General features: G+C 35.4%; 1 protein-coding gene across 7 annotated transcripts in view; it reads right to left on the minus strand.

Annotated features, from left to right (window-relative positions):
* Positions 1-20,765, minus strand: part of Dmd (dystrophin) — a 2,365,055-nt gene that overhangs the window by 1,913,289 nt on the left and 431,001 nt on the right. For all 7 annotated transcript variants that reach the window (XM_060376797.1, XM_060376795.1, XM_060376794.1 and 4 more), the window contains exons 5-6: positions 9,927-10,019; positions 3,276-3,448 (exon numbers count right to left, since the gene is read on the minus strand). In XM_060376797.1, the coding sequence (XP_060232780.1) occupies positions 3,276-3,448; positions 9,927-10,019 (266 nt within the window). The remainder of the gene's footprint in view (positions 1-3,275; positions 3,449-9,926; positions 10,020-20,765) is intronic.

Here is a 20,765-nt window from a genome sequence, read left to right on the forward strand (position 1 = left end):
TGTCTAACTTTCAAAATCCATGTTATGCTATCTTGATATGTTATGTGGAAGAATACTGAAGGGAACTATAGTGCCCCCTTTTTTATTTTATTCCTCAGAAGAGAATTGAAAGGCACTATTTTCTGTACCTCAGAATCCACATCATCCTATCTTTGATAAGTCCTATGAAAAAGCTCAGAGTTAACTAGTATGCTTTATTACTTACTCTGCCACACCAAGGAAGCCTATAGAGTGTTAGTGTCTGTCATCTAGAATTCACCTTATTCTAATCTCAGTCTATACTATGGATAAGGTTACAAGTAAACTAGTATGGTATCTACATAGGAGTTTTAGATGGAGCTAGCATCTGTTTCAGTGTCTATGCTGTCCTATCTTTGATCTGCTTTATAAATGAAGACAGAATTGAACAAGTGAGCACATCAATTCATTGCATCCTACAGAGGAGGCATGTAGGGAGCTATTGTCTTTCTCAGAATTAATGTCATACTAACCAGGATCAGCCTAATGGAAGAAAGGAGAGAACTAGTGTGCTATGCAACTCAGTCTCATGGATAAGACTGTCTCTGACATGAACTGATTGGCCTGCTCTATAATTACCTCCCCCTGAGGGGGAAGCAGCATTACCAGGCCACAGAAGAAGACAATGCAGCCACTCCTGATGAGACCTAATTGACTAGGATCAGAAGGAAGTCCCCTATCAGTGGACTTGGGGAGGGGCATGCATACAGAGGGTGGAGGAAGGAAGTGATTTGGAAGGGAGGATACACAGGGGGGATACAAAGTGAATAAAGTGTAATTAATAAAGAAATAAAAAAGACCTTACAATTACTCTGAGCAGGAACACAGTATAGCCAGTCCTGATGAGATATGATATGGCAGGGTCAGATGTAAGAGGAGGAGGAACACCCCTATTAGTGGTGTTGGAGAATGACATGGGAGGAGATGAGGGAGGGGGCTACAGCTGGGATATAAAGTGAATAAATTGTAATAAATAAAAATAAATTTAAAAAGGTATTACAATTCAATGTTCCAATTTAGTGAATATTTCTTATCAGTTATTTTTTTTTTCTATGAAAGTGGAAACTGTCTTCCTTTCAACTTTGCTGTAGTAGACATTGTGTTTAGCATAAACCTTTTAATTCCCAAGGTCTCTGTCCTCTATATTAAACACATCCCTTTGTTGTATCTAGCTTAGTCACTCTACTGAAATTAGTGCACTGAATGACATTCCTAAGCGTACCAATGACAATCACCTTGGATCAGAAAGCCCAACTATGTTTATTTTTTCTTTAGATAAACAATAATTCCATATGTCAGAAACAAAGAGGCAGATGACTCATGAAACAGCATTAAGCAATTGAGAGGAACCTCTTGAAATCTAAACATACAACGTATAAAAGGATATTTATTGATGGTTAATTCTGTACCATAAGGAAAATTCATAAATGTGGATACACTGTGGATGAGAAAGTATAGTTAAGGACAGGACAGTCTGCATGTTTATATGTATTGCTTACAAACGTATTCAGAAAATGTAAAAAGAAAATTAGCAAATATGGTCTGTGAACATACTTCCAGGAATGAAGATAACACATTAAAGAGGCCACAAGGAGAAAATAACCTGATGCTCAATATTTTTCTTTATCTGAAAACGAGGACATGAAGAGCAAGATCAATATTTCTTCAGCTCCTTCATATGAAGCATGTGGCTGCATAAATAAGCATAAACATATGAGGCAGAATCAATGGCTCTGTCCCTTCTTATCTGACTCTACCAAAGTTGTGAAAAAACAATTCTTTTGTTGTACTTTTGAAAAACAGTGTGTGTGCTTTGTTAATTGTGCAGATCAGGGCTCATCACCCTCCTTCTAACAGTCAAATTTGCTGAGTCACTCACTTGGTAACCCAGTCTGGATGGGGCTAATTAGCCCAGCTGGAGCATGACACCTGACAAAGATGCCTATTTTGAGTTTGCCTTTGAATTTAGCCTTAACACAGGAAAATTTATATTCTGAGCTTTCCTAAAAGCAAAAGTGGTATACTTGGTGAAAAAAATAATGGTACACTTGGTGGAAAATAAAAGGGGACAAAGAAAAAATAAATATGTGACAAAAGATAACCTGTATGGAGATTCAGGGAAAATGAAGTCCAGTTGACAATTATAGAAAAATTAAATAATTCATTGATTGTCTTTTAAAAGAGTTAATAATAAGAACAAGGTAGCTATTTCTGGGAGAAAATATTACATGATATAGCATATGTACAATGGGGCTGTAAAGCTTATACATATAAATATTTTATATAGTTTTTATATCTATACCTGTATCTATATCTATATTATCTATATATTTATACTTTTGGATGGATACTTTACCACACAGTCTTAATTGAGCTATTATAAATTTATTATCCAAGAACAGTAAACAATATTTCATCATCTTTAGAACATTAGCACTGTCTGAATTATAGAAATAATTGCTTGGTTCACTGGGTTATATTGTTCTTTCTCTGGAGATCCACAGGAAAAAACTGTCCCTTGATTCACAGAAACAACTTTGCTGTTATTCAGAAACTGTTTCTTTTGATGTACTATACACTGTTTTAGAACTCACTATACTACTATACTCTTGTTTTTTGTTTGTTTGTTTGTTTTTGTTTTTGCCACGGCTGCTAAGATACTTATAGTTTCTTTACATTCTTGCACGAAGTAAACTTTTAGGACACCATGATGTTTGCTATGTAAGCTGGTGTTTTATATGACAAATGATTCTTTGTATTTTATCTGAGGATGATGATCTCAGTAAAACCACTTATAGCCACTTACATTTGAAATTATGTTTAGTTCTGTAATCTATTCTCAAATGGATTCATTTTTTTTCTCTTAAAACCAATATTTCTCATTAGCGAAGTTATGAAATAACCTGCATGTTTAAGAATCTCAGTCAAAAATGTATCCATTTTTGTTTCCCCCTCAACCATATCCAAATATAACTTAAATATTAGAAAACCATGGTCATGAAGTTTAAAGCATGTAATGTCATTACTCTGAGAGCTGAGACAAGGAGATCTCAAGTTTTAGGTAGGCCTGGCCTGCCTACAGAGGCCCTTTCTCAAAAAGTATATAAACATATTAAAAAATGCATCACCTAACTCAATGGATATTTAGACGGATATTGTTAACATCATGTGGCCCATTAGAGGAGCCACACTGTATCATACATCATCAATGTGTTATCAATACTTAAAAAATAATTTAAATCTCAAAATAAATGTACCTGTGACTATGAATGAGAGCATTCAATGCCAAGCCATCAGACCAGCTGGAGGTGAAGTTAATGACATTAACCTCTGGATAATTTCGTGTTGATTGTCGGACCCAGCTCAGAAGAATCTTTTCACTGTTGGTTTGCTGCAATCCAGCCATGACAGTTTTCATCACATTTTTTACCTGTATGTTAAAGAAACTTTTAGTAAAAAAACATATTCCCTAAATATGTACTCTTCACATTTCATTAATAATTTAATAATAATGTAATAATATAATAGTATATGATATAATAATAATTAAATAATAATTTGTCCCTTACTCTTCAGAAACAAATGGTGGGAACTTTGGGATCAATAAGTGAACAGACATAATAGATCTTATTGAGTTAGGATTGACTCTAATCAGTTAGGAATCATTTCTATCTGATTGATGGCTGAGAAATATGCCCAATATCATCCCTAGAGTCTAGCATACTAAACTAATGTTCTGAGAATTGTCCTTTTTCTAGATTTCAATAGGCTAGAAAAGAGAGGGTACAAAACATTAGATTTATTGTTAGACAATAACAAGCTAATTCGTCAATGTTTACAAAAAAAGCAGGCTGAGTGAGGAAAGAGCTTCAGCAGGTTTTATTTATATATATTTATGCTTATACACATGTATCAGTAATATTCAAATAAAAGTAGACTACTAATTTGGGAGCCGGGGGATACTGAATGGAGGGAGCAAAAAGAGGAGAAAGGTGATGTAATTCTATTTCAATTGAAACTTTTTAAAAGAAAATGTTTGCCCACAAAATACATTATTTATTCCTTTGCTATTAATTTTTGAAATTCAGAAAGTTACTTAACCTTTTAAGCACCATTTTATTTCTCTCTACAAAGAAGGTTGTTGTCAGAATAATCCAAACTAAATAAAATAAAATAGCATAGATTTATTTTATAACATAATATAATGCACATTTTGTTTATTTACTGTAATGTTTAACTGTAATTTTATGTCATCTTGATACAATCTAAAGTCATCTGAGAAGAGAACCTCAATGAAGAAATGTCTCCATAAGAACTGGCTGTAAGCAAGCCTGTAGGGTGTTTCCTTAGTTATTGATTGATTTGAATTGGCCCATTCCATTGTGGATGAGGCTTTCCACCCTGGGCTGGTGATACTGTGTTTATAACAAAGTGAGCTGAGTAAGCTATAATGAAGATGCCAATAAGGAGCACCCCTCCATGTCCTCTTCATCATCTCTTGCCTCTAGGTTTCTGCCCTGTTTGAGTTCTTGTCCTGACTTCCTTTTATGATGATGGAGGTGTAAGCAAAATAAACCCCTTTTTCCCCAAGTTATTTAGTCATGGTGGTTCACCATAGCAATGATAACTGTAAGTGACATGTTTGTCTTTAAATTTTTTTAAATATCAATAAGTTAACAATATGAAAACCATCTGTATGCTTAATATCTATAGATATATGTGTTAGTTTTTCTTTTATTAAATGCTTTCAGAACAATTGTTCCTAGGTATTAAGAGGGTACAAACATTATTCAGTATGTTATTGAATTTCAAAATCTCATTCCTCTAAGTAGTCTGATGCCATTCCACATTCTAAATATTTTATGTTTTAAGAATGCAGTAATATAGTTTTATCCACAGAATCTATTTAATAACTATTCTGTTTCTTTTAAAATCTAATATAGATCCAGTATGAGATACTTGAAAGAGTATCTAAGTGTGATTAATGCTTACCTACATGGCTTTCATTTGGGAAAACATAAGCTCAATATGTGCAAAAATGTGATGTGATGTGATGTATTCCATTATCATGAATCAAGGTGGATTATAAATGTTTTTTTTCTCCATGAAGGAATTAGCAAATGCCTTTGCAGTGAATACATACTTCAGCATCTCATACTAGTCATTTTTTATGAACTGTTCAATAAAAATTTGGGGATATAGTATTAAATCTCATTTTTAAACACTTCTAAACTTAGAGATGACATGGTGATATGTTGATGATATCAAATATGTACATATGTATTATATAGTATGTTGATAGCTGCTTCTGTTTCTTAGGGCTAAATTGTCCAATTTTTTAATTCAGTTCTGACATAATTATTTATCCAGTTACCCTGTGAATAAATAGTTAAAATCATACATAATATATAATCTTTCATAGCTTATTATAAAATGATCACTTGAACTACTTCCAGGGACAGTTCTTGGAAGAATTGCTTTATGTACTGTGCTGAAGCTAGTTTGAAATCAGCCAATACTAGCAAATTAGTGATGATAGATTTTATCTCATCATGCAAAGTTTCAATAACGAATGAGATTCATTTGTGATGTGCTTGACCATACTGCCCTCTATGTGCATAATGTTTAAGGACAACACAGGATTCAGTGCATAATGCTTTTAACATCATGGTGTGTCTAATTCAGCTTATTAGCTTCAGTCTCATTGACATTGCTTCTACTTGAGCACAATGTTGTTGAGAGAAAAAGAAATGGTAATATGTAATCATTGTTTCTCCTTTTTCTACATAAAAAATAATTATCAAGAAATCAATGAGATTTCTAGAATATTGAAACAGGATGCAGAAAATTCCCTTGTCTTCAAGGTTTACAGTACCTGTGAGAGAAAGTATCAACTGATACAAGTATGTGTATATTTGTTAACTGGAATGTAATTATGATTAGGAAAGGCTATAAATATAACTAATGGTTTAGACACATTTTTAGCCAGTTCCATGTTTAACAGTGAAAAAAAATAGGCCAATGAAAAAAAAATAGGTCAATAAAAAAATGATGGAGTTACCTAACTAAGCAAACAATGCACAATGTGCATAAAGCTGTACCATCAAAGACTCCCCTTCATGAAGGGTTTGTTAGTCAGTTGTTATCAGAAAGACTCTAGCTATTAGTCTCCTCTGAAACTATCTGAACTTCAGAGTTCTGTCACCAAAGGTCATAGCCTTTTCACAGTCACACATATCTCATTGCAGATGAGAGGGAAGACTATGAACTATCAGCTATCTGAACCACAATTAGGTCACTGTTGATCCAGGTACACCTTAGTACTAAGTAAGGCCACTTAGATTCACTGTCACTGTGAGGCTATAGCTCTTTTGCCTTCAACTCCTGTCACTTTTGTCCTTCTCTGGGTGTTAATCTCCAAAGCAGGGCTTAGCAAACATATGGTTAGTATAGACTGCCCTCATAAACTGCTTCCCAGAATGCATTCCTTGTGATAGTCAGGAAATGCAGAAATGGGAAAAGACTTCTTTCTCTGCTGTGGAAAAACTATGCAAAAACTGGTTTGTGCAGTTTGGCTGGACTTTGTAGAAAGGGCTTTCAGTAGCACAAAACATGCATGGCATTCTCTTGTAATTTAATGTTGTTTGAATAAAAAACAATATAAAAATAAACATCCCAATGTGAAACACACTTGTTAGCAATCTTTAGTTTCCTGGATACATGTATACTTAGGTTTTGTTTACCTCCCTAAATTGGAGATTTAAAAAAATATTACTATTTGTTATTATTATTACTTATAATTTATATGCTTTGTATCTCAGTTGTAGCCCTTCCCAGATCTGCTAATGGTCCCACCCTCCCTCTCTCTTCATTACCTATCCCTCTTTCCTAGTCCACTGATAAGAGAGATCCTCCCCCTCTGTCTGACCCTAGCCTACCAGTTCCTATCAGGTCTGCCTGGATGCTTTTACCCTGTGGGCTGGCTATGTTGCTCCACAGGGAGATATGATCAAGGAGATACTCACAACCAAACTTTGGACAGAGCACAGGGAGTCTTACTGAAGAAGGGAGGTATAAAAAGACCTGGAAGGAACAGGAGCCACACAAGAAGGCCAAAAGTTAAAAAATCTGGGCTCTGGGGACAGCAGGGACTGATATATCAACCAAAGACCACACCCAGTGAGAACCAGGACCCCCTGCTCAGATGTAGCTCATAGACAGCACAGTCTCCACATAGTTACACAAGTAAGAGGACAAAGGACAACCTCTGACATAAAATGGAGATCTTAAGCTGAAAGAAGGAAGAAAAACTTCTAATAGTGTAGTGGAATACTTTAATTTTCTTTTAAACAGAAATTATTTTTATGAAACTCTACCTGGCCTTAAACTCATGAACCTCCGGAGCATGGGGATTATAGGTGAACATCACCAAGGTCAGATGACATCAGAATTTTATTTTAAACAACTTATTCTGAATATAAATATTTACTTTTTTTTAGGTTAATAACTGCATTTGAAGTAGGAACTGGAAAGATGGTGAAGAAGAAGTAAGACTGAAGTTCACAAATTCTCAAATCCAAAAAGAAATTATCACCAGCATTATTAATCATATAATCCATGGTATTGGACAAAGGAATTCAAATATTTGTTTGCTTTAATATCATTCACAATCTAATGAATCTAGAACATATATTATGTTGACCAAGGTGTGCTTTTATCATTTTTTTTAATTTCTAAGCCTTCAACTCTTTAGTAAAATCACATATATGAATTTGATTTAAAGACCTTTTGGGATTCATGAAGTAATGAGTATTTAGCAGGATAATGGGTTTTTTGTTTGTTTGTTTTATCTTTTCTATTTTTTATTAATTACAGTTTATTCACTTTGTATCCTCCATAAGCCCTTCCCTCCTCTCCTCCCAGCCCCACCCTCCCTCCCCCTTCTTCTCGCTTGCCCCTCCCAAGTCCACTGATAGGGGGGGTCCTCCTCTCCCTCCTGCAGATCCTAGTCTATCAGATCCCATCAGGAATGGCCGCACTGTCATGCTCCGTGGCCTGGCAGGGCTGCTCTGAAAGGCTCTGCCCTACAGACGATCAAAGCAGACACTGAGACTTACGGGCAACTGATGGGCAAAGCGCATGGAATCTTAAGTAAGAAGTGGGGAATAGTAAGATCTGGAGAGGACGGGAACCCCACAAGGAGAGCAACAGAACCAGAAAATTTGAACACAGGGGTCTTCCCAGGGACTCATATTCCAACCAAGGAACATGCATGGAGATGGCCTGGAACACCTGCACAGATGTAGTCCATGACAGCGTAGTATCCAAGTGGGTTCCATAGTAATGGGAAGAGGGACTGCCTCTGACATGATCTGACAGGATAATGTTTTTAGATTGTTAGGTAGTTTTAAGAAAACAGGGTTCTAAAAGGCAGACCTTATATAGCTATGAGAGAATGAAAGAGTCTGTATGTCTACACTTACAAAGACAAGGTGAATTAAGTACCTTAATTGAAGTACACTCTATAAGAATGTCTTAGATAAGCTCCTGTCCTATTCCCTGTTTTCTCCCTCTTCTGATGTATGTCCCGTTTACCTTTCTGAATGAGGATTGATCATCTTACCCAGGGTCCTCCTGGTACTCCTTCTTGTTTTGCTTCTTTAGGTGTACAGATTTTAGTATGTTTATCCTACATTTTTTGTCTAATATCCACTTATAAGTTAGTATATGTCATGTGTTATTTTCTGCTACTGGAATACCTCACACAAAAGGATCTTTTCTAGTTATCACCATTTGCCTGTAAATTTCATGATTTCCTTGTTTTTAATTGCTGAGTGGTATTCCATTCTTTAAATATACCACAAGTTCTGTATCCATTCTTCAGTTGAGGGACATCTGGGTTGTTTCCAGATTATGGCTATTACGAATAATGCTGCTACAAACATGGATGAGCAAATGTCCTTGTTGTATACTTAAGCAAATTTTGTATATATATACCTAGGAGTGGTATAGCTGGATCTTGAGGAAGCACTATTCCAAATTGTCTGAGAAAGCACCAGATTGATTTCCAAAGTGGTTGCCCAAGTTTACATTCCCACCAGCAGTGAAAGAGTGTTCCCCTTTCTTCACATCCTCTCCAGCATGTATTGTTACTTGAGTGTTTTTATCTTAGCCACTCTGATTGGTGTAAGGAGAAATCTCAGTGTCATTTTGATTGTACTACACTATCTTAACAGAAGTTATTTTCTCATTTAATCCAGATAAATATAAACATGTTCATGCTTTTCTATTTTGACTTAAAAAGGACTATGGTCCACAAAGTTATGACATTATATCCAATGTCGTTAAGATAGTAAAGGTATATGTTTAAATTTAAGCTCAAGTTGTAAAGATTTTAAATATTCATTCTCTTTTCACTGAACCAAGGATCATTGATATGGTTTAGAAAGATAAATATAGTTAAATAAAGATAAATATAGACTTGCAACCAAAGCAATATATTCAAGTCATTGATAAAATGTAATTTCAAAACCTGACTGTGTAACAGGCATACTTCTACAAATATTCCCAAGAGTGATGAAACTTTACTCCTTTGATGATGTTAACTAAAAGGAAAGATAAATTTCTTCTTATAAAATTCTATAGGTAAAAAAATACATATATTTGTCGAAATTTTTAGGTATGGTTGGGATTTTTGTCTCTTTTATTGCCTACAAGTACACCAGAACGTATTTTATAGTAATGCTCAATACAAAAATGGCATAACATGCAAATTTAAAAGTCACACCTATGAAGATGATTAGGTATTGTTAAGGATATTTGTATTTATTTTGCAAGTAAAAGATTGAAATGAAATGAAGGATTAGGAACATGCTTCACCAAAAGGTAATGTCTGCTAGCATATTTACCTGCCAGTGGAGGATTATATTCCAAATCAAGCCAAGGGTGAGTTTATGATTTCCATCCACTATGTCAGTGCTTCCTATATTCACTAAGTCAACCTGATTTAAAAAAAAAGAAGAAAATATTTGAAAAATGGATAGCAAATGATGAATTGTACATAAAACAAAATGTAAAAGCATTGTATTAAATAGTCATAGAGCTTAAGCAACAATACAGATTGTAAAATACAATGTAAAAAATAAACTAAATGCATTTTCATTTCATTTTCTATATTAAACAAACCTTGGATCTAGGAGATAAAAGCATTACCATATGAATGTATCACTGTACATTAAAGAGGCCAATTAGTGTTCTCCAAATACAATGGAACATGGTAATAACCCACAAAGGATGCCTGAAATTAAGACATAGTATCACTTATCAAATAAAGTTGACACTTAAACTAAAAACACAAAAAAATAAAAATTAACTTTTCAACAGTTTTTCTATTTCATATAAAAGAAATTCTGATATGACTTTGGATGAATAAATTTGCCTAAAACCTCATGTTTTAGAAAAATTTTAGAACTCCTATACAAACAATTGTAGCTAATATATAGCTCTTTTTATTTATCTATAGAGGACTGATTTGAAATCAATATACATTAGCATTTTAATTTCATGGTAAATCTCCATGCTATTCTTAGAAAATATTTTGTCCCCTTAAGTTTCATATGGTGGTAGCTTAGTCTTTATTGCAAAGACCTGAGTGATGGGGAAGCATAAAAGGTGGGACTCTCATGTGACACGATGTGTTTCTTTTCTGGTCTAGTCTATTTGGTGTTCTGTAGGCCTCTTGTATATTTATGAACATCTCTTTCTTTAAGTTTGGGAAAATTTTCTTCTATGATACTCTTGAAAATATTTTTCTGGACCTTGGAGCCTGGAGTCTTCTTTTTTATCAATTCTTATTATTCTTAGATTTCAACTTTTCATAGCATCCTTGGTTTCCTGGATATTTTATGTTTGGAACTTTTCTGATTTTACTTTTTCTTTGAGAGAGGTATCACTTTCTGCGAGTGTATCTTCAGCTCCAGAGATTCTCTCTTCCATCTCTTGTATTCTGTTTGTGATACTTACCTTTGTGATTCCTGATCTTTTCTCCAAGTTCTCCAATTCAAGGATTTTCTCAATTTGTGATTTCTTTATGGATTCTAATTCTGTTTTCATGCCTTGCACCATTTTCTTCATCTGTTTGAATGTGGATTCTGTCTCTCTACAATGGTCTCTATTTTTTTGTTCATTTCCTCTGTATATGCCACTAATTTTATCTCTACTTTTGCCTCTATTTGTTTGGCTATCTTTGCCTGTGTTTCTTTAAGAATTTTGTCCATTTCCTCTTTCTTTACCTCCAATTAACTGGCCAAATTTTTGGTAGATTTGTTCATTTCTTCTTTAATTTTCTGAATTTACATGGTTATTGCTCTGAGAGAAGTGTTTGTTTCCTCTTTACAAGCATCAAATAATTGGGTAAGCATAGCTTTAAAGTCATTTTCCTGAGGCTTCTGATTAATTGGAGTATCCATCAATTTTGGGGGTTGCTGGTGAAGACATGATGTCCTGATATTAAAAGCAGAAAGGGAAAAAGGCAAAGTAACATATGACGGTAGACCTATCAGAATCACACTGGACTTCTCATCAGAAACTAGGAAAGTCAGAAGGGCATGGGCAGGTGTCATGCAGACTCTAAGAGACCACAAATGTGAACCCAGAATACTATACTCTGCAAAGCTTTCAATCAACATGGATGGAGAAAACAAAATATTCCATGACAAAACTAAATTTATGCAATATCTACACAGCAAACCAACCCTACAGAAGATTCTAGAAGGAAAACTCCAATCCAATGAAATCAACTACACCCAAGAAACATAGGATACAGATAGTTTCACAACAAAAAGTTAAAAGAAAACAAGCATTGAAACATATTAACAACACCAACTCCACAATAAAAGGAACTAACATTCAATGGTCACTATTATCTATCAACATCAATGGACTCAATTCTCCAATAAAAAGACATAAACTAACAGAATGGGTGCAGAAACAGGATCCAACATTCTGCTGCATCCAAGAAATGCACCTCTGCAACAAAGATAAACACTACCTCAGAGTAAAGGATTGGAAAAATGGCTTTCAAGCAAATGGACCCAGGAAACAAGCTGGGGTAGCTATCCTAATATCTAATAAAATAGACTTTCAACCAAAATTAATCAAAAAAGATGAGGAGGTACACTACATTCTCATCAAAGAAAAAATCCACCAAGAGGACATCACAATTCTGAACATCTATGCCCCAAATACAAGAGCACCTACATTCATAAAAGAAACATTACTAAAATTTAAATCACACATTGATACCAACACCTTCATAGTGGGAGACTTCAACACCCCACCTTCACCAAGGGACAGAACATCTAGACAGAAGCCTAATAAGGAAATAAAGGCATTTACAGAGGTCCTAACTCAAATGAACCTAACAGATGTCCACAACTTTCCACCATAACTTAAAAGAGTATACCTTCTTTTCAGCACGTTATGGAACCTTCTCATGAATAGACCACATAGTTGGTCACAAAGCAAGCCTCAACAAATACAAGAAGATTGAAATAATCCCCTTTATTCTATCTGACCACCATGGACTAAAGGTGGACCTAAACAACAATTAAATTAGAAAAAAATCCTACAAGCATATGGAAACTGAACAACATGCTGCTCAATAATAGCTGGGTTAAGGAAGAAATAAAGAAAGAAATTAAAGACTTCCTAGAATTCAATGAAAATGAAGGTACAGCATACCCTAATTTATGGGACACAATGAAAGCAGTGCTCAGAGTAAAATTCATAGCACTAAGTGCCTTCAAGAAGAAATTTATGACATCTCATACAAGCAACTTAATGGCCCAACTGAAAGCCCTAGAGAAAAAATAAGCAAATACACCCAAGAGGAGCAGACAGCTGGAAATAATAAAATTCAGGGCCGAAATCAATCAATCAATTAGAAACAAAGAAAACTATTCAAAGAATCAATGAAACCAAGAACTGGTTCTTTCAGAAAATCAACAAGATAGACAAAATTTAGCCAAACTAACTAAAAGGCAGAGAGAAACAATACAAATCAGTAAACTCAGAAATGAAAAGGGGTCATAACTACACCGAGGTAATCCATACAATCATTAGGTCATACTACAAAAGCCTATATGTCACAAAATTCAAAAATCTAAAAGAAATGGACAATTATCTTGATAGATTCCATTTACCAAAATTAAGTCAAGGTCAAGTAGAAAGAATGAATAGTCCTATATCCTCAAGGAAATAGAAGCAGTCATCAACAGTCTCACTTCCCAAAAAAAGCCCTGGGTCAGACAGATTCAGTGCAGAATTCTACCAGACCTTCAAAGAGGTGCTAACTCCAATTCTCTCCAAACTATTCCACAAAATGCAAACAGAAGGAACATTACCAAACTCATTCTATGAAGCCACAGTCACCTAGATAACTAAACCACACAAAGAACCAACAAAATAAGAGAACTTCAGACCTATCTCTCTTATGAACATTGATGAATACTGATGCAAAAATACTCAATAAAATACTTGCAAACCGAATCTAAGAACACATCAAAGATATCATCCATTATGTCCAAGTAGGCTTCATCCCAGGCATGCAAGGGTGGTTCAACATACGGAAACCTATCAATGTAATCTACCTCATAAACAAACTGAAGGAGAAAAATCACATGATCATCTCCTTAGATGCTGAAAAGGCATTTGACAAAGTCCAACACACATTTACTTTAAAGTCTTGGAGAGGACAGGGATATAAGGCACATATGTAAACACAGTAAAGACAATATACAGCAAGCCTATAGCCAACATCAAACTCAATGGAGAGAAAATTAAATTAATCCCACTGAAATCAGGGACAAGACAAGGTTGCCCACTCTCTCCATATCTCTTCAACATAGTACTTGAAGTCCTAGCTAGAGCAACAAGACAACTAAAGGAGATCAAGGGTATAAAAATCAGAAAGGAAGAGGTCAAAGTTTCACTATTCGCAGATGATATGATAGTATACATGAGCGACCCCAGAAATTCAAACAGAGAGAAATCCATCAGCTGAAAAACACCATCAGCAATGTGGCAGGATACAAAATCACCTAAAAAAAATCAGAAGCCCTCCTGTATACCAAAGATAAAAGGGCCGAGAAAGAAATTAGGGAAACAACACCATTTACAACAATAGCCACTAATAACATAAAGTACCTTGGGTGACACTAACAAAGCAAGTGAAAGACCTGTTTGAGAAAAACTTCAAATCTCTGAAGAAAGAAATTGAAGGAGATATCAGAAGATAGAAAGATCTCCTGTACTCATGGATTGGTAGGATTAACATTGTGAAAATGGCCATACTGCCAAAAGCAATCTATGGATTCAATGCAATTCCTATTAAAATTACCAACTCAATTCTTAACAGAACTTGAAAAAAAGATTCTCAGCTTCATATGGAGAAACAAAAAACCTAGAATCTCCAAAACGTTCCTGTATAACAACAGATCATCTGGAGGTATCTCCCTCCCCAATATCAAGCTACAAAGCAATAGTAATAAAAGCTACATGCTATTGGCATAGAAACAGAAAGGAGGATCAATAGAACCAAATAGAAGACCCAGAAATAAACCTACACAGCTACGAATACTGATTTTTGACAAAGAAGCCAAAATCATTCAATGGAAAAAAGACAGCATCTTCAACAAATGGTGCTGGTCTACCTGGTTGTCTACATGCAGAAAAATGAAAATAGATCCATATTAATCACCCTGGATAAAACTAAAGTCCAAGTGGATCAAAGACCTCAACATAAAACCAAATACTCTAAACTGGTTAGAAGAAAAAGTGAGGAACAGCCTAGAACTCATTGGCACAGGAGACAACTTCCTGAACAGAACACCAACAGCACAGGCTCTAAGAGCAAAAATCAATAAATGGGACCTCATGAAATTGAAAACCTTCTGTAAAGCAATGGACACTGTCATCAAAACAAAATGAATTCCTACAGATTGGGAAACGATCTTCACCAACTCTTTATCTGACAGAGGCCTAATATCCAGCATATATAAAGAACTAAGGAAGGTGAAAATCAACAAACCAAGTAATCCAATTAAAAATTGGGGAACAGAGCTAAACAGAGAATTCTTGATTGAGGAATATCGAATGGCAGAGAACCACATAAAGAAATGCTCAACCTCATTAACCATTAGGGAAATGCAAATCAAAATGACCCTGAGATTTCACTTTACACCCATCAGAATGGCCAATATGAAAAACTTCAGTGATAACACATGCTGGAGAGGTTGTGGAGAAAGGGGAACCCTCCTCCATTGCTGGTGGGAATATAAACTGGTACCACTACTTTGGAAGTCAATCTGGCACTTCCTCAGACAATTAGGAATAGTACTTCCTCAAGACCCAGCTATACCACTGCTAGGTATATCCTCAAAATTTTCTCAAGTACACAAGGACATTTGTTCAACCATGTTTGTAGCAGCTTTATTTGTAATAGCCAGAACCTGGAAACAACCCAGATGTCCATCAACGGAGGAATGGATACAGAAATTGTGGTATTTTTACACAATGGAATATTACTCAGCAATCAAAAATGAGGAAATCATGAAATTTGCAGGCAAATGGTGGGATCTAGAAAAGATCATTCTGAGTGAAGCATCCCAAATGAGAAAGACAAACATGGTATATACTTGCTTATATAGACCTACAAGGTATGATAAATATAATGAAATCTATACAGCTAAAGAAGATAAACAAGAAAGTAGACATGGGGTAAGATGATCAATCCGCACTTAGAAAAACAAATAGTATGTGCATTGGAAGTATGACAGGAGTCTACTACAGAATCCATCTGAAATACTTTACCTAGCAGTGTTTCAAAACAGATACTAATACTCATAACCAAACCTTCGGCAGAAGGGGAGTTAGTATGACATGGAAAGAATTTATATCTGGGCACAGGTGTCTTTTCTGAGACTGACACTCCATCACGGACCATGTATGGATATAACCTAGAACCTTTGCTAGGATGAAGTCTGTGGTAGCTCAGTAACCAATTGGTTTCCCATAGTATGTGGAACAGGGACTATCTCTGACAGGAACTCAATGGCAGGCTCTTTGACCTCCACCCCGCAGCAAGGGAGGAGCAGTCCTGCTAGGCCTGAGAGGAGGACTTTTCAGCCAGTCCCGAAGATACCTGATAAAACGGTCAGATGAAAGAGGAGGAGATCCTCCCCAACCCGTTGACTTGGAAAGGGGCAGGGAGGAGATGAGGGAGGGAGAGTGGGATTGGAAGGGAATGAGGGAGTGGGATACAGCTGGTTTACAGAGTTAATAAAATGTAACTAATAATAAAAAATTAAATTAAATTTAAAAGGTGGGGTTTTCTATCTAACATTTTGCCTGCAAATTTCATTATTTTCTTGTTTTTAATTGTTGAGTAATATTCCATTGTGTAAATGTACCACAATTTCTGTATCCATTCTTGAGTTGAGAGACATCTGCATCGTTTCCAGGTTCTGGTTATTACGATTAAAGCTGCTATGAACATGACTGAGCAGAGATCATCCTGAGTGAGGTATCCCAGAAGAAGAAAGACACACGTGGTTAATTCCTACTTATAAGTGGATACTAGACATATAATATAGGATAAACATACTAAAATCTGTATACCTAAAGAAGTTAAGCAAGATCAATCATCACTCAGAACGACAAAGAGAATGGACATTGGAAGAAGGATAAGACAGGGAACAGGACAGAAGCCTATCACAGAGGTCCTTTGAAAGATTCTACCCAGTAGTGTATCAAAGCAGATGCTGAGGCTCATAACCAAACTTTGGGCTGAGTATAGGGAATCTTATGAAAGAAAGGAAAGATAGTAAGACCTGGAGGGAACAGGAGCTCCACAAGCAGAGCAAATGAACCGAAAAATCTGGGCACAGGTGTCTTTTCTGAGACTGACACTCCAACCAAGGACCATTCATGTATATAATGTAGAACATATATAGCCCATGGCAGCTCAGTATCTGTCTCTGACATGAATTCAGTGACTGGCTCTTTGATCACTGCCCCCTGAAGGGGGAGCAGCTTTTCCAGGCCACAGAGGAAGACAATGTATCCAGGCCTGATGAGACCTAATATTTTAGAGTCAGATGGAAAGGGAGAAGGACCTCCCTTATCAGTGGACTTGAAGAGGGGCATGTGAGGATGTGAGGGAGGGAGGGTGAGACTAGGAGGGAATGAGGGAAGGAACTACAGCTGTAATACAAAGTGAATAAACAATAATTAATACAAAACTTAAAAATTTTAATAATTGGGCTTTTTGAAAGAATTTCAAGTTGTTGAGAAAATCAACCTTAGAAGAAATAGATTTTCATTTACAAAGACATAGTAAAATATAAAAAATTGGACCAGTTACCACCATATAATTTTAGTTTTCTCAATTAGTATTCTTTTTTTCCATTTGGACACTTCAGTTTTATTATAGTTGAACTTTGTACTATGCTGGAAGAATTAACAATTTTTCATGTGTGGCTCTGGCAAAAGAAGCTAGGGCTACGCAGATGCTATATTCTTTATCATTAAACAACACCTTCATCTCACTCAGCAGTTTTTTGGATATGGGTTTTCTATTGCTCACCTATTGGGAGCTCACACTCTATGGACAGCCTCCTGGCCATAATATGATTTATTAAGTCCACCTGCTTAGTCTCCACTAGTTTCAGAAGATGCTAATTCCAAAGGGCACGGGGCTATTTATTTCATGATTGCCAAGTGCTAGGAACTTCAAAACCATACGTACTCATAGGTACCATATCCATGGTAAAAAGGAGAGAAATTTATTGGCTCATATGAATTGTCCAGAAATAGAGATTCGGTTATTGTCCACTTTAAAGTATAACTTCCCAGGTAGAAGTTTTCTACTCTTTCTTCAAGAAGAGATGTTGGAGGTTAGTGTAGATCACCTCTCTAGCAAACCCAAGGCCCTGGTCCACATTCTCTGTCCTAGGAACAGAATAATAGAAATAAAGAAGGGAGAACTGAGACAGTATACTTATGTTTGTTTGAGATATGGGAGTTCAGAAAGTAAGTTGATAGTGAACCAATTACCTTTTGGGACTGAAAAAGGGGGAAAAAATCATGACTCTCTTTATCTTGGTACATATAGAAATCTGTAGTAACCCCTAAGCAAGATGCTATTTGCAATTGATACTGGATTGCAAAAGTTTATCCCAGTGGAGTGTAACCAGGCAAATCTACCGCACTCTAAGGCAGGCCCCATGTCCAGGATTAACTGGTTAACAAAAAATGGACTTTAGTTTGTAAAGTCTGTCAGAGGCCCTCTGTGGTAGGCTCCTGTCCTATTCCCTCTTCCAATGTCCATTGCATTTGTCTTTCTGAATGAGGATTAACCATCTTACCCAGGGTCCTCTTTCTTAGCTTCTTTAGGTGTACAGATTTCAGTATTTTCATCATTTATTATATGTCTAATATCCACTTATAAGTGAGTATACACCATGTGTAACTTTCTGCTTCGGGGATACCTCATTCAAACTGAGAAAAATATAAATCAATCCCAGTGAAATCAGTGTCAAGGGAAGGCTTCCACTCTCTCCATATCTCTTCAATATAGTTCTTGAAATCCTTGATAGAACAATAAAAAAATTAAAGGAGATCAATGGGATTCATTTCAGAAGAGAAGATATCAAAGTATTACTCTTTGCAGATAATATGATAATATACATGAGTGACCCCAAAACTATCATGGAACTCCTCCAGCTGATAAACACCTTCAGCAAAGTGGCTGGATACAAAATTAACTCAAAATAATCAATACCCCCCACTCCCCTTATACAGAAGCCAATTGGGCTAAGAAAGAAATTAGGAAAACAACATCCTTCATAATAGACACAAAGGGCACATAGTACCTTGGCGTAACTCTAACAAAGCAAATGAAAGACCTGTTTTGGGAAAAAAAAAAAAAAAAAAAAAAAAAAAAAAAAAACTTCCAGTCTCAGAGGACAGAAATAGAAGAAGATATATATCAGAAGATGGAAAGATCTCCCATGCTCATGGCTTGGCAGGATTGACAGAGTTAAAATGGCCATCTTCCCGAAAGCAATCTACAGATTCAATGCAATTCCCATCAAATTACCAACACAATTCTTTACAGACCTTGAAAGAAAAATTCTCAACTTCATATGGGATAACAAGAAACCGAGAACCACGAAAACAATCCTCTACAATAAAAGATCTTCTAGAGGTATCTCCATCCCTGATCTCAAGCTGTACCATAGAGCAACACTAATAAAAACTGTATGGTACTGGCATAGAAACAGTATGGTGGATCAATGGAATCAAATAGAAGACACAGAAATAAATCCACACACTGATGGACACCTGGCTTTTGACAAAGAAGCCAAAACCATACAATGGAAAAAAAATACCATTATCAACAAGTCATGCTGGTATATCTGGATGTCTATATATATAGAAGAATGCAAACAGATCCATACTCATCATCCTGCACAAAACTAAAGTGCAAGTCGATCAAAGACCTCAACATAAAACCAGACACACTAAAATGCTTGGAAGAAAAAAGTGGGGAAGAGCCTTGAACTCATTGGCACAGGGGACATCTTCCTGAATAGAACACCAACAACACAGGCTCTAAGATCAACAATCAATAAATGGGACCTCATGAAACTGAAAAGCTTCTGTAAAGCAAAGGACACTGTAATCAGAACAAAACGACTGCCTACATATTGGGAAAAGATCTTCACCAACACTGTATCTGTCAGAGGTCTAATATCCAGAATATATAAAGAACTCAAGAAGTTAAACAGCAACAAATAAAGAAACCCCAATTAAATATTGGGGAACAGAGCTAAACAGAGAACTCTCTGTAGAGGAATGTAGAATGGCAGGGAAACACTTAAAGAAATGCTCAAAGTACTTAGTCATCACGGAAATGCAAATCAAAACAACCCTGAGATTTCAACTTACACCCATCAGAATGGCTAAGATCAAAAACTCAAGTGACAACACATGCTGGAGAGGAAGTGGAGAAAAGGGAACCCTTCTCCTTTACTCTTCTTTCTTAAATTTAATATATATATATATATATATATATATATATATATATTATAAACAGAAGCTAAATTTATTAAGTGGTTACCATTTCCTAGGTTAAATTACAAACCAATTTCTTATTTTGTACATTTTTTGCATTTTATTCTAACATGATATTCTTATAAATTTGTAATTTAATTTTATGTTTTCTGGTTGTTGATACTAACATTAATCTGATATTACAAAAAGAATCATAAGTTTTTACTTTTTATATGTTCTGAAATAGCTGAAACTATAGGAACCACCTAAATTTACTTGTGAAAAATCTTGGTACGTTTTTTATCAGTGGTTGATCTCTAATAAAATACCACATAATTTCTGATGTAATTAGTTTATGTCAATTTTCTACTTAGATCAATTTGAGTAATTTGTACCATATTAAGAAATCATTAATTTACTAGAATGTTTTCAAAATTATTGTTTCTGGCCAAATTGCATATGATATTTTCTTAATTACTTCTGCAAATTTTGCTATAAAATTTCTCATTACTAATCTTGACTGTTTCACTCATTTTTAAATTTTTTTACCAATATTCCTTTATTCAAATTAGAAGTGTTTTTTCTATTCTTCAGCTCTTTTACTTTATTTTGCTTTTTTTTCTTTTAGCTAT

The sequence above is a fragment of the Meriones unguiculatus genome (genome assembly GCF_030254825.1).
Source record: "Meriones unguiculatus strain TT.TT164.6M chromosome X unlocalized genomic scaffold, Bangor_MerUng_6.1 ChrX_unordered_Scaffold_31, whole genome shotgun sequence".
Classification (NCBI taxonomy): Eukaryota; Metazoa; Chordata; class Mammalia; order Rodentia; family Muridae; genus Meriones; species Meriones unguiculatus.